The sequence below is a fragment of the Loxodonta africana genome, chromosome 18 (assembly GCF_030014295.1).
Source record: "Loxodonta africana isolate mLoxAfr1 chromosome 18, mLoxAfr1.hap2, whole genome shotgun sequence".
In the NCBI taxonomy this organism is placed as follows: domain Eukaryota; kingdom Metazoa; phylum Chordata; class Mammalia; order Proboscidea; family Elephantidae; genus Loxodonta; species Loxodonta africana.
The window spans coordinates 10,444,244-10,458,763 of record NC_087359.1 but is presented as its reverse complement, the minus strand read 5'-3'; the positions used below and the strand labels follow the sequence as shown (position 1 = coordinate 10,458,763).

The 14,520-nt window shown below is 48.8% G+C and overlaps 1 protein-coding gene across 11 annotated transcripts in view; it reads right to left on the bottom strand.

The window, feature by feature from the left end:
• B3GNTL1 (UDP-GlcNAc:betaGal beta-1,3-N-acetylglucosaminyltransferase like 1) overlaps positions 1-14,520 on the bottom strand; it is a 182,062-nt gene that overhangs the window by 97,377 nt on the left and 70,165 nt on the right. For all 11 annotated transcript variants that reach the window (XM_064270431.1, XM_064270434.1, XM_064270436.1 and 8 more), the window contains one exon: positions 14,322-14,417. In XM_064270431.1, coding sequence (XP_064126501.1) covers positions 14,322-14,417 — 96 coding nt within the window. The remainder of the gene's footprint in view (positions 1-14,321; positions 14,418-14,520) is intronic.

Here is a 14,520-nt window from a genome sequence, read left to right as displayed (position 1 = left end):
GTTACTATCCAAGCATTTAACCACTGCACCACCAGGGCTCCTACTTACCATTAAAAAATCAATATAGATGAAATCTCAAAATAAGTACGCTGAGCGAAAGAACTCAGATAAAAAAGAGTATTTACTGTATGGTTCCATTTATATAAAATCCTGGAAATGCAAACAGAAAACTGACCAGCAGTTCCCTATGGGTGAGCAGAAGAAGGGATTATAAAAAGGCACGAAGAAGTTTTGGGGATAATGAAAATGTTCATTATCTTAATCGTAGTAATGATTTCCCAAGTGTGTATACATAAGTCAAAACTCATCAAACTGTGAACTTTAAATATGAGCAGCTTATTAGGCATCAATTATACTTCAATAAAGCTGTAAAAAAACAAAATTGATTTGAATCTTTTTAATCCTTTCCTGACATGAAGATTGCCCACACACTATGGCAACAGCACAAATAAATGTTTTTTAATAAAATACTGATAATTTTCAGGACTAAACATCAAACCTGCAGAATTATATTCTAAATAATTAAGTCTCACATTAATAGAGAATGGCTGTTTGAGTTTTTTTTTTTTTTTAAGAAACAGTAGTAAAAATATTCTAGTTGTTTATTCTCTTTACATGTAACATATTAGAATAAAAACACGAACTTCTGATACTTCCTGCTTCTTTAGCCTTTCTCTTTATCTTTTCATCACAAGAAGCTGGGTGCCCAAAATTTCCACCCTATGTCAACTGACACGAGTTTGACTTTTTCTGTTCTTCTTAGCTCCTTTCTATTCCTTTCACTGGTTAAAGGTTTCACTGAAACAGTATCAACCTGGCTGAACACTCAGGCACCAGAATGTGACTGGTACTTTTCCAATCACTCTCTGTACAGTCCTCCTGTTATATGAAAAGCTATCAGTTGTTTCCTTTTCCTTTGCTCCCTAATTGAGTGTTCCCACAATTTTTTGAAAAAAGTAAGCATATGCCTTTTGTATGCAAAATACTTGTTTTACTTTCATACAAGCAAGCCATACTTGGTCTTCCCTAAAGCATTAGTTCTGGCCTTAACCGCTGCTGAGTTCTCACGGCTGCACCACCTGAGCTAGCAGCCTGCCCTCGGGGAAGAAAGACTGAGGAGCTCCTGAGACTCAGTCCTACCCACTCTCAGTGGCTGGCCTTGACCTGAGCAGCAGTCACGGCAGGGCCTGGCTCAACCAATGGGCTAACTGAGTATGGTGGTTCTCTAGGGAAGGCGCTGCTTACCTGAGACTGGCCCCACCACCCACTTGCCAGGCTGTAGGGGAAGGATGGCTGGATGGACAGGGGTAGGGTCCTGAGGCTTCAAGGAAACAGCTCAGCCACCTCAGGCCTCAGCATCTCCCGCTGTAAGGCAAGGGGCCGCCATGAGGGCTGTGGATTCCTGGCTGCACAAGTCTGCACAGATCTATGATGGAGAAAACATCTGTACGTATCCCTGGCAGAGACGTAAAAGCCAACACGGGACCCACACAGCTTGGTGGAGGAGGCACCTGAGAGGACTGGCGTCTGTCTTGACATTTAACATGACCATGTTTTGGGACGTCAATCAACAGCTTCCCTGCCTTAGCTGATTCACCTTCACAGCCCACAGGGTGGATGGCTACAGAGGATCTGGTGGCGAGGACACCTTGACTCCATTTCTACTCCAGATCCGAGAAGGTATTCTGCCAGTTATCCTCCATGTTCCACGCCTCCTTGCCACCCCCCGCCCAAGCCATTCTCCACACTTCTCTACCTTTCTGTGTGTCCCTTTCTGTGTGTGATGGGCAGAAGAGCCAGCCAAGACATCCCTACTCCTCTGTGTGTCTGGCAGTGGCTGCTCCCTCCATAACCACAGCTTCTGAGGGCGGAGGTCCCTGCTTCCTCCTTTTCCCTCTTCAGGCTTAGGGGTAATAATGGTTTCCCAGGGCTGATGGTCCATGATGCCTCAGCATCCCTGCCCCAACATCTCCAAGTAGATCCTTAGCAAAAGTCTCCTCATTTGAACCCCACCAGGGCTCGGACTGCTGGGGGTATTCGTGTCTCTCCAGTTCCTGTAATTTCTTCTCTTCAGGACTCTTCCCTGCTGCAGGGCCAGAGGGTGAAAGGACCTTATTGCTTTGGACTTCACTCACCAGCATTCTCACTGGCTGGCGAGTGCTGCCATTTGCCTGTGAAATTCCAGGCCCTTGACTAGGTGTGGCAGATTAAAGATGACCACAGATTCTTAGCTACTCTCCCCACTGAAAGGTGGGAGTTCATGTAACTGCCTGTGACTCTAAGCTGGCCTGTGACTGCTGTGACCAGGACAGTGTGGTGGGAGAGAGGAGAGCCAAGCCCAGCCCTGGAAACAAGTGGCAGTTCCACTTCCTTCTTTTTAGAGTCCCGAGCTGCCCTGTAAAAAGGCCCTCCCCTGGGACCACCATGCTAGCCACATGGAGGATCTGTGTGGAGATAGGAGACACCCAACCAGATCCCCCCCGCCCGACCATCACCTTCAGCCACTAGAGGTGCCAGACATCATGGGGGAGGGAGCCATTCCCAGTGGGCACAGAGTCATGAGAACAATAAATGGTGGTAGTTCACATCCCTACGTTTTGGGATGGTACAGATCTACATTGAATTATGGACAGTGGCTGGCGATCCAGCTAGCGGGTCAGGTACATGGTCAGAAAGAACATGACCGGAGAATGGAACACAAGGACACCTGGGGAAGAGGCATGTGAGTTAAGCCTCCAAACGGGCAACAGGTTATTAAGGTATCTGTGACCTCAGTGAAAACTCACCCATGAGAAACCTCAGCAAAGGGAAATCTTAATAATCAAGTGGTCAAAATGGCTCATTCCATGGACATTTTCATCCTCTTTCCCCTGCCACTCCTGTCCTTGCACAATGGGCTCAGGAACAAAGTGGCTATGATAGCAAGAGTGTTATGCATGGGTTCACTGTAGAATTCTAAATTCAAAATCAGTCATGTGAGAATTTTGTAACTGTTGTTGTTTGGTGCCATCGAGTCAGTTTCAACTCATAGTGACCCTATGTAGAACAGAACAAAACACTGCCCGGTCCTTTGCCATCCTCACAATGGTTGCTATGTTTAAGCCCAATATTGCAGCCACTGTGTCAATCCATTTCGTTGAGGGTGTTCCTCTTTTTCACTGACCTTCTACTTTACCAACAAGCATGATGTCCTCCTCCAGAGACTGGTCCCTCCTGATAACATGTCCAAAGTATGTGAGATGAAGTCTTACCATCCTTGCTCCTAAGGAGCACTCTGGCTGTACTTCTTCCAAGACAGATTTGTTCGTTCTTCTGGCAGTCCATGGTATATTCAACATTCTTAGCCAACGCCATAATTCAAAGGCATCAATTCTTCTTTAGTCTTCCTTATTCATTGTCCAGCTTTCTCTTGCATATGCAGTGATTGAAAATACCATGACTTGGGTCAGGCGCACTTTAGTCCTCAAGGTGACATCTTTGCTTTTTAACACTTTAAAGAGGTCTTTTGCCATGGATTTGCCTAATACAATATGTCGTTTGATTTCCCGACTGGTGCTTCCATGGGCATTGATTGTGGATCCAAGCAAAACGAAACAATTGCTCAACACCTTCAGTATTTTCTCTCTTTATCATGATACTGCTTATTGGTCTAAGGACAGATGTGTGGAGGGGCAGCCAGGAGGAGCAGGTGTGGGAGAATGAGATGGGGCCCTGGGCTGGGCCTGTGTTACACCCAAACCCACTGGTCTCTCCCTTGGTCAAATAATGCAAATCAAGGATGCACCCCAGATAGTACCCCCCAGTCATCTAGCTAAGGGCCCAGCCCCTTTCTTCAAGCTGCCAGGACCCCAGCCACGACATCCCCAAATTGCTCTAACTACAACCCTCAGTCCTGGGGAATTCAGGAGACACAGGCACCTCGGGAACAGCCTCACTGAGAAAAGGAACATCATTTAAACCAGTCACAGAGCGGGCGGTGCCAAGAATAGGACCTTTGAGGTGACGTGTGCCCGAGGCATGGATAATTTTCTCCTTGCGTTTATCAGAAATTAGCAGAGTTTCAGCTTTTACAGTACTGTTTTCACTTTCTTTGAACATGGCAAATGTCTTATCAAACATTTCAAGTAGACATACCAAATATCAAACCAAAATATGCTTACTCTTCACATCACAAATGTGATTTGGTTTAGACCAGGGACTATGTGTAGTTCAGTCACCTTTATTAGTTATAGTGATTTCTGCAAACAAAATGGTCAAGAAATGGTTTAAATAAGAAACAACTTCTTTCAGTTTATGTTGGGAAGCTTCAGGCTTCAGTTTTCCCTGCCTTGCTAATGAAAAATACTATTTAAGAGGAAGCTACCTTAATTATTTATTACTATTAACAGCTAAGTTATCCTATTATCTCTTGACTTGAAACACGTATCTCTGGTTGAAATGTGCCTACTCCATCAAAACAGACCTTTAAATTGTACTCTCAGTGTTTACATAGTTTCTGCATGACTCACATTTCTACCAGAAAATCAAAAACACTGCAGAAGTGCAGGCTCAGCAGTTACAGCGCGAGGCCCTCTCTGCTCACTTCCCTCTCTTCACACTGGCCGGGTGAGTGTGACCAGAGGCCCTGAATCTCCCTATCCCAGGGGCCACCACTGGGTGGTCTCAGGAGAAAGGCTCTCACCCTGATGTGGAATCTTCATTCCTATTAGGAATAGGAGAGCTTTTGTTAATTCTCCATCTCCCTGTCTCCACATGTCAGCTGGGCTTCTTTGTTGAAAAAAAAAAAGATAATTTAAAAACCCACGTGTGTCCTAAGGATGTGCATCTGTGAAAAGGTGGCACAACCCAGAACCGCTGGGCACCCACCCATGGATGGATGCAGGGAAAAACCCTGGAGTGACTGGACCACACCCTCATTTCCATGCATGTAATGAGGGCTTACGCATTCCACTGCTCAGATGTACGTGCCAACTAAAAGATGAGATACCCGTTGCCACTGAGTTGATTCCAACTCACAGCAACCTTATAGGACAGAGTAGAACTTCCCCACAGGGTTTCCAAGGCTGTAATCTTTATGGAAGCAGCCTGCCACATCTCTCTCCTGAGGAGCAGCTGGGGGGTTCAAACTGCCGACCTTTTGGTTAGCAGCCAAGCACTTAACCACTGTGCCATCAGGTCTCCTTTAAAAAATGAGAAGAGGTATGCAAATCTGCAACCAGAAACAATTTTTCCACCTCCAGTTCACGTAGAAAATGATGCACCACAGTGATAATGCTGCTTCTCCTTCAGATACCTCCTGGCCTTGAGGAGAGAAGGGTTCTGAGGCAGCGCAAACACCACTGTACCTCCTCCAGTATGGCCCCTCAGCACTCCCCTCTTCCCAGACAGGCACAAAGGGCCTATGTCATGAAAGGTCTCTGTCCCTGAGGGGTCTGTGCCATAGGGGGCCCATGTCATGAAGGGTCCACATCCTTGAGGGGCCCGTGTCTATGAGGGCTCTGTGTCATGAGGGGCACGTGTCCATGAGGGGCCTTTGTCCATGACAAGTTTATTACCGTGTGGTGTCCATGTCATGAAGGGCCCATGTACCTGAGGGGTCCATGTCATGAGGGTTTCGTGTTGTGAGGCGCCTGTGTACATGAGGGTTCTGTGTCATGCGGGGCCTGTCTGTGAGGGACCCTGTCCATGACAGGCTGGCGTTGTGAGGGATCCATATCTGTGAGGGGTGGTATCCCTGAGGTGCCCATGTCCCCAAAGGATCTGTATCATGAGGGGCCTGTGTCACGAGGGGGTCATGGGGGTGACCCATGTGCAGGCAATGGCTGTGCGGCCACAGCCAGCCCCCCATGGGACAGGGCTCATGGAGGCCACAGAGCCATTCTGTTCCACCTAATTATTAACTTCTAGTGGGCACATCTATGAATAATTTTATAATTCCCATCGATAAACCAAAACCAAAAAAACTCAGTGCTGTCGAGTCAATTCTGACTCACAGCGACCCTAGAGGGCAGAGTAGAACTGCCCCACAAAGTTTCCAAGGAGCGCCTGGCGGATTCGAAGTGCCAACCCTTTAGTTAGCAGCCGTAGCACTTAACCCCCAAAAAGAATCCTGTTGACTCCAAGTTTCCCCCACGTGTAAACTGAGGTATGTTTTCAGAGGCCGTTGGACCCCTGCTGGCCAGTTTCCTGTCTTCACTGAAGGAAGAAACAAGCCAGGTGACTGGCTGGTACCCAAGTGGCAGCTGGAAAACACATTAGCTTTCCCAATTCAATATGAAAAGCCACTAATGAGATATCTATTTCAATATGCAAGAAAGAAATCTGCATGGAAAATGGGCTGTTTGTGAGACAACCTATGACAGGAGAGAATGTAGCCTGGATGGAAGAGAATGCAGCGTGTGATGGAGCGAATGCAGTGTGTGATGGAGAGAATGTAGTGATGGAGAGAATGCAGCGTGTGATGGAGAGAATGCAGCGTGTGATGGAGAGAATGCAGCGTGTGATGGAGAGAATGTAGTGATGGAGAGAATGCAACGTGTGATGCAGAGAATGCAGCGTGTGATGGAGAGAATGCAGCGTGTGATGGAGAGAATGCAGCGTGTGATGGAGAGAATGTAGTGATGGAGAGAATGCAGCGTGTGATGGAGAGAATGTAGTGATGGAGAGAATGCAGCGTGTGATGCAGAGAATGTAGCGTGTGATGGAGAGAATGTAGTGATGGAGAGAATGCAGCGTGTGATGCAGAGAATGCAGCGTGTGATGGAGCGAATGCAGCGTGTGATGGAGAGAATGCAGCGTGTGATGGAGAGAATGTAGTGATGGAGAGAATGCAGCGTGTGATGCAGAGAATGCAGCGTGTGATGGAGAGAATGCAGCGTGTGATGGAGAGAATGCAGCGTGTGATGGAGAGAATGTAGTGATGGAGCGAATGCAGCGTGTGATGGAGAGAATGCAGCGTGTGATGGAGCGAATGCAGCGTGTGATGGAGAGAATGTAGTGATGGAGAGAATGCAGCGTGTGATGCAGAGAATGCAGCGTGTGATGGAGAGAATGCAGCGTGTGATGGAGAGAATGCAGCGTGTGATGGAGAGAACGCAGCGTGTGATGGAGAGAATGTAGTGATGGAGCGAATGCAGCGTGTGATGGAGAGAATGCAGCGTGTGATGGAGAGAATGCAGCGTGTGATGGAGAGAATGCAGCGTGTGATGCAGAGAATGCAGCGTGTGATGGAGAGAATGCAGCGTGTGATGGAGAGAATGCAGCGTGTGATGGAGAGAATGCAGCGTGTGATGGAGAGAATGCAGCGTGTGATGGAGAGAATGCAGCGTGTGATGGAGAGAATGCAGCGTGTGATGGAGAGAATGTAGTGATGGAGAGAATGCAGCGTGTGATGCAGAGAATGCAGCGTGTGATGGAGCGAATGCAGCGTGTGATGGAGAGAATGTAGTGATGGAGAGAATGCAGCGTGTGATGGAGAGAATGTAGTGATGGAGAGAATGCAGCGTGTGATGGAGAGAATGCAGCGTGTGATGCAGAGAATGCAGCGTGTGATGCAGAGAATGCAGCGTGTGATGGAGAGAATGCAGCGTGTGATGGAGCGAATGCAGCGTGTGATGGAGAGAATGTAGTGATGGAGAGAATGCAGCGTGTGATGGAGAGAATGCAGCGTGTGATGCAGAGAATGCAGCGTGTGATGGAGAGAATGCAGCGTGTGATGGAGAGAATGCAGCGTGTGATGGAGAGAATGCAGCGTGTGATGGAGAGAATGTAGTGATGGAGAGAATGCAGCGTGTGATGCAGAGAATGCAGCGTGTGATGGAGAGAATGTAGTGATGGAGAGAATGCAGCGTGTGATGCAGAGAATGCAGCGTGTGATGGAGAGAATGTAGTGATGGAGAGAATGCAGCGTGTGATGCAGAGAATGCAGCGTGTGATGGAGAGAATGCAGCGTGTGATGGAGAGAATGCAGCGTGTGATGGAGAGAATGCAGCGTGTGATGGAGAGAATGTAGTGATGGAGAGAATGCAGCGTGTGATGCAGAGAATGCAGCGTGTGATGGAGAGAATGCAGCGTGTGATGGAGAGAATGCAGCGTGTGATGGAGAGAATGTAGTGATGGAGCGAATGCAGCGTGTGATGGAGAGAATGCAGCGTGTGATGGAGCGAATGCAGCGTGTGATGGAGCGAATGCAGCGTGTGATGGAGAGAATGTAGTGATGGAGAGAATGCAGCGTGTGATGCAGAGAATGCAGCGTGTGATGGAGAGAATGCAGCGTGTGATGGAGAGAATGCAGCGTGTGATGGAGAGAATGCAGCGTGTGATGGAGAGAATGTAGTGATGGAGAGAATGCAGCGTGTGATGGAGAGAATGCAGCGTGTGATGCAGAGAATGCAGCGTGTGATGGAGAGAATGCAGCGTGTGATGGAGCGAATGCAGCGTGTGATGGAGAGAATGTAGTGATGGAGAGAATGCAGCGTGTGATGGAGAGAATGCAGCGTGTGATGCAGAGAATGCAGCGTGTGATGGAGAGAATGCAGCGTGTGATGGAGAGAATGCAGCGTGTGATGGAGAGAATGTAGTGATGGAGCGAATGCAGCGTGTGATGCAGAGAATGCAGCGTGTGATGGAGAGAATGCAGCGTGTGATGGAGAGAATGTAGTGATGGAGCGAATGCAGCGTGTGATGGAGAGAATGCAGCGTGTGATGGAGAGAATGCAGCGCGTGATGGAGAGAATGCAGCGCGTGATGGAGAGAATGCAGCGCGTGATGGAGAGAATGCAGCGCGTGATGCAGAGAATGCAGCGCGTGATGGAGAGAATGCAGCGTGTGATGGAGAGAATGCAGCGTGTGATGGAGAGAATGCAGCGTGTGATGGAGAGAATGCAGCGTGTGATGGAGAGAATGTAGTGATGGAGCAAATGCAGCGTGTGATGGAGAGAATGCAGCGTGTGATGGAGAGAATGCAGCGTGTGATGGAGAGAATGCAGCGTGTGATGGAGAGAATGCAGCGTGTGATGGAGAGAATGCAGCGTGTGATGCAGAGAATGCAGCGTGTGATGGAGAGAATGCAGCGTGTGATGGAGAGAATGTAGTGATGGAGCGAATGCAGCGTGTGATGGAGAGAATGCAGCGTGTGATGGAGAGAATGCAGCGTGTGATGGAGAGAATGTAGTGATGGAGCGAATGCAGCGTGTGATGGAGAGAATGCAGCGTGTGATGGAGAGAATGCAGCGTGTGATGGAGAGAATGCAGCGTGTGATGGAGAGAATGCAGCGTGTGATGGAGCGAATGCAGCGTGTGATGGAGAGAATGTAGTGATGGAGAGAATGCAGCGTGTGATGCAGAGAATGCAGCGTGTGATGGAGAGAATGCAGCGTGTGATGGAGAGAATGCAGCGTGTGATGGAGAGAATGCAGCGTGTGATGGAGAGAATGTAGTGATGGAGAGAATGCAGCGTGTGATGCAGAGAATGCAGCGTGTGATGGAGAGAATGCAGCGTGTGATGGAGAGAATGCAGCGTGTGATGGAGAGAATGCAGCGTGTGATGGAGAGAATGTAGTGATGGAGCGAATGCAGCGTGTGATGGAGAGAATGCAGCGTGTGATGGAGAGAATGTAGTGATGGAGAGAATGTAGTGATGGAGCGAATGCAGCGTGTGATGGAGAGAATGTAGTGATGGAGCGAATGCAGCATGTGATGGAGAGAATGTAGTGATGGAGAGAATGCAGCGTGTGATGGAGAGAATGTAGTGATGGAGAGAATGCAGCGTGTGATGCAGAGAATGCAGCGTGTGATGGAGAGAATGCAGCGTGTGATGGAGAGAATGCAGCGTGTGATGGAGAGAATGCAGCGTGTGATGCAGAGAATGCAGCGTGTGATGGAGAGAATGCAGCGTGTGATGGAGAGAATGTAGTGATGGAGAGAATGCAGCGTGTGATGGAGAGAATGCAGCGTGTGATGGAGCGAATGCAGCGTGTGATGGAGAGAATGTAGTGATGGAGAGAATGCAGCGTGTGATGCAGAGAATGCAGCGTGTGATGGAGAGAATGCAGCGTGTGATGGAGAGAATGCAGCGTGTGATGGAGAGAATGCAGCGTGTGATGGAGAGAATGCAGCGTGTGATGGAGAGAATGTAGTGATGGAGCGAATGCAGCGTGTGATGGAGAGAATGCAGCGTGTGATGGAGAGAATGTAGTGATGGAGAGAATGTAGTGATGGAGCGAATGCAGCGTGTGATGGAGAGAATGTAGTGATGGAGCGAATGCAGCGTGTGATGGAGAGAATGTAGTGATGGAGAGAATGCAGCGTGTGATGGAGAGAATGCAGCGTGTGATGCAGAGAATGCAGCGTGTGATGCAGAGAATGCAGCGTGTGATGGAGAGAATGTAGTGATGGAGAGAATGCAGCGTGTGATGCAGAGAATGCAGCGTGTGATGCAGAGAATGCAGCGTGTGATGGAGAGAATGCAGCGTGTGATGGAGAGAATGCAGCGTGTGATGGAGCGAATGCAGCGTGTGATGGAGAGAATGCAGCGTGTGATGGAGAGAATGTAGTGATGGAGAGAATGCAGCACGTGATGCAGAGAATGCAGCGTGTGATGGAGAGAATGCAGCGTGTGATGGAGAGAATGCAGCGTGTGATGGAGAGAATGCAGCGTGTGATGGAGAGAATGTAGTGATGGAGAGAATGCAGCGTGTGATGGAGAGAATGCAGCGTGTGATGGAGAGAATGCAGCGTGTGATGGAGAGAATGCAGCGTGTGATGGAGCGAATGCAGCGTGTGATGGAGAGAATGTAGTGATGGAGAGAATGCAGCGTGTGATGCAGAGAATGCAGCGTGTGATGGAGAGAATGCAGCGTGTGATGGAGCGAATGCAGCGTGTGATGGAGAGAATGCAGCGTGTGATGGAGAGAATGTAGTGATGGAGCGAATGCAGCGTGTGATGGAGAGAATGCAGCGTGTGATGGAGAGAATGTAGTGATGGAGAGAATGTAGTGATGGAGCGAATGCAGCGTGTGATGGAGAGAATGTAGTGATGGAGCGAATGCAGCGTGTGATGGAGAGAATGCAGCGTGTGATGGAGAGAATGCAGCGTGTGATGCAGAGAATGCAGCGTGTGATGGAGAGAATGCAGCGTGTGATGGAGAGAATGCAGCGTGTGATGGAGAGAATGCAGCGTGTGATGGAGCGAATGCAGCGTGTGATGGAGAGAATGCAGCGTGTGATGGAGAGAATGTAGTGATGGAGAGAATGCAGCGTGTGATGGAGAGAATGCAGCGTGTGATGGAGAGAATGCAGCGTGTGATGGAGAGAATGTAGTGATGGAGCGAATGCAGCGTGTGATGGAGAGAGTGCAGCGTGTGATGGAGAGAATGTAGTGATGGAGCGAATGCAGCGTGTGATGGAGAGAATGCAGCGTGTGATGGAGAGAATGTAGTGATGGAGAGAATGCAGCGTGTGATGGAGAGAATGTAGTGATGGAGAGAATGCAGCGTGTGATGGAGAGAATGCAGCGTGTGATGGAGAGAATGTAGTGATGGAGAGAATGCAGCGTGTGATGGAGAGAATGTAGTGATGGAGCGAATGCAGCGTGTGATGGAGAGAATGTAGTGATGGAGAGAATGCAGCGTGTGATGGAGAGAATGCAGCGTGTGATGGAGAGAATGCAGCATGTGATGGAGAGAATGCAGTGTGTGATGGAGCGAATGCAGCGTGTGATGGAGAGAGTGCAGCGTGTGATGGAGAGAATGTAGTGATGGAGCGAATGCAGCGTGTGATGGAGAGAATGCAGCGTGTGATGGAGAGAATGTAGTGATGGAGAGAATGCAGCGTGTGATGGAGAGAATGTAGTGATGGAGAGAATGCAGCGTGTGATGGAGAGAATGCAGCGTGTGATGGAGAGAATGTAGTGATGGAGCGAATGCAGCGTGTGATGGAGAGAATGTAGTGATGGAGCGAATGCAGCGTGTGATGGAGCGAATGCAGCGTGTGATGGAGAGAATGCAGCGTGTGATGGAGAGAATGTAGTGATGGAGAGAATGCAGCGTGTGATGGAGAGAATGTAGTGATGGAGAGAATGCAGCGTGTGATGCAGAGAATGCAGCGTGTGATGGAGAGAATGCAGCATGTGATGGAGAGAATGCAGCGTGTGATGGAGCGAATGCAGCGTGTGATGGAGCGAATGCAGCGTGTGATGGAGAGAATGCAGCATGTGATGGAGAGAATGCAGCGTGTGATGGAGCGAATGCAGCGTGTGATGGAGCGAATGCAGCGTGTGATGGAGCGAATGCAGCGTGTGATGGAGAGAATGCAGCGTGTGATGGAGAGAATGCAGCGTGTGATGGAGCAAATGCAGCGTGTGATGGAGAGAATGCAGCGTGTGATGGAGAGAATGTAGTGATGGAGAGAATGCAGCGTGTGATGAAGCGAATGCAGCGTGTGATGGAGCGAATGCAGCGTGTGATGGAGAGAATGTAGTGATGGAGAGAATGCAGCGTGTGATGGAGAGAATGCAGCGTGTGATGGAGCGAATGCAGCGTGTGATGGAGAGAATGTAGTGATGGAGAGAATGCAGCGTGTGATGGAGAGAATGCAGCGTGTGATGGAGCGAATGCAGCGTGTGATGGAGAGAATGCAGCGTGTGATGGAGAGAATGCAGCGTGTGATGGAGCGAATGCAGCGTGTGATGGAGCGAATGCAGCGTGTGATGGAGAGAATGCAGCGTGTGATGGAGCGAATGCAGCGTGTGATGGAGAGAATGTAGTGATGGAGAGAATGCAGCGTGTGATGGAGAGAATGCAGCATGTGATAGAACGTAGCGTGTGATGGAGAGAACGTGACATGTGACAGAAAGACTGTGCTGTGTGACAAGAGAGAAAGTGAAGTCTGTAAAGCGGATATTCTTGACGGGAGCAAAGCCCATCGACTCCAGGAACTGGCTGGCTGGCTCAGACCTGCTGCTGATGGGGAAGGGACAGACAATCTGGATTCTCCCAAGAAACACAGGAAGTGGTACCACCACGAGGGAACGCACCTTGGACCCTGTTAAACTGCCAGGGGCATGTTTTGTGTCACTTTGAATTCAGTTATCAGGACAGCTAATGTCTTACGAGCAACACTAATTTCAGATGCTAATTATCATTGTAAATAATTTCATTGTGCCAAAATTTCTGTTTTACTGTGAATCAAAATTAAACTCTCAGTATTCAGAGTTTAAAAAAAAAATCATCTTTTCCATCACAGGACAGGGTTGCAGAAACCCATAATGTTGTGTGCGTGAGGGGGGACACTGGCCCATAACCTTGGTATTAGAACCATATTCCCTGCTACCTACAAATAGGGAGGAGAATATCCTTCTACTCTTTCTGAAGAGGTAGGGAGAGGGTAGAGTACAGGGGTAGACAGTGGAGGGGTTGGGAGTAGAGGGTGGGGGTGGAGAGGTGGGACTGGGGGGACAGGAAGCTGCAGAGTAACAAGGCAGCAGACACTCCTGATAAGGGACATGGAGGCACCAGAAGGAAACCTCCTGCCCATCCTGGGCCCACTGCCAGCCTCAGCCCAGGAATTCCTAAACTCAAGCATCCACAGGCTCAGGAGCCTGGGGAGTAAGTTTTTTAGGTTGGATCTCACAACTACTTCTAAGCTTAAAATGACAAAACCCCAATGTCATTTCATATTGTGCTGTTTTGATAAAGCAGTTAGTATGATGACACTTAAATTCCTATTCATTTGGTAACTGCTAGAAAGGACAAGGAAACCCTGGTGGAGTAGTGGTTAACTGCTACGGCTGCTAACCAAGAGGTCGGCAGTTCAAATCCGCCAGGCGCTCCTTGGAAACTCTATGGGGCAGTTCTACTGTCCTATAGGGTCACTATGAGTCGGAACTGTCTCAACGGCATTGGGTGGGGTTAGAAAGGGCAAAACAAAACAAATATGTAATTTCTACTAGTGCTTTTCATGACAGGCATCTATATCCCTCTCAGATTTCAACAAAAGGCAAAAAGTTCCTCTCCAGGGCTCATGGACATGCTGCAGCCATGCGTGGCTGGCACACCACGAGACCCAGATTTCGTTTTCCAGGTCCACACGTGAGCAAGCCTGAACAATTAGATGAAGAAAACCCTAAAATTTCCGCAGAGGCAGCCCCGTACCTTCACACCCAAAGGCCCATGCTGGACGGTTCCCACAAACATTCAAACACAAATGGCAACACAAGGTAGGAACCAGTGCTCAGGGGCTTGAGGCAGATGCTGCTCCCGGAAATGCTCGAGCCATGGTGAAGTATATAGGGAATAACGTCTGACAAGGAAAAGAGCGGGCACCTGGGTAAGAAGCTGGTCGGCCGACAGCTGGTTGATCCAGTGCGTATACCGCTCAGTGGAGTCAGGGGGATCTCTCCTCACCTGGCAGCCGATAATCTGTAAAACAAAGCAAACACAGGATTTGAGAGGAAGTTGGCATGAGGACATGGGTACACACATGTACATACTGGGTACTGGCACAGGCACGAATATCCAGAGA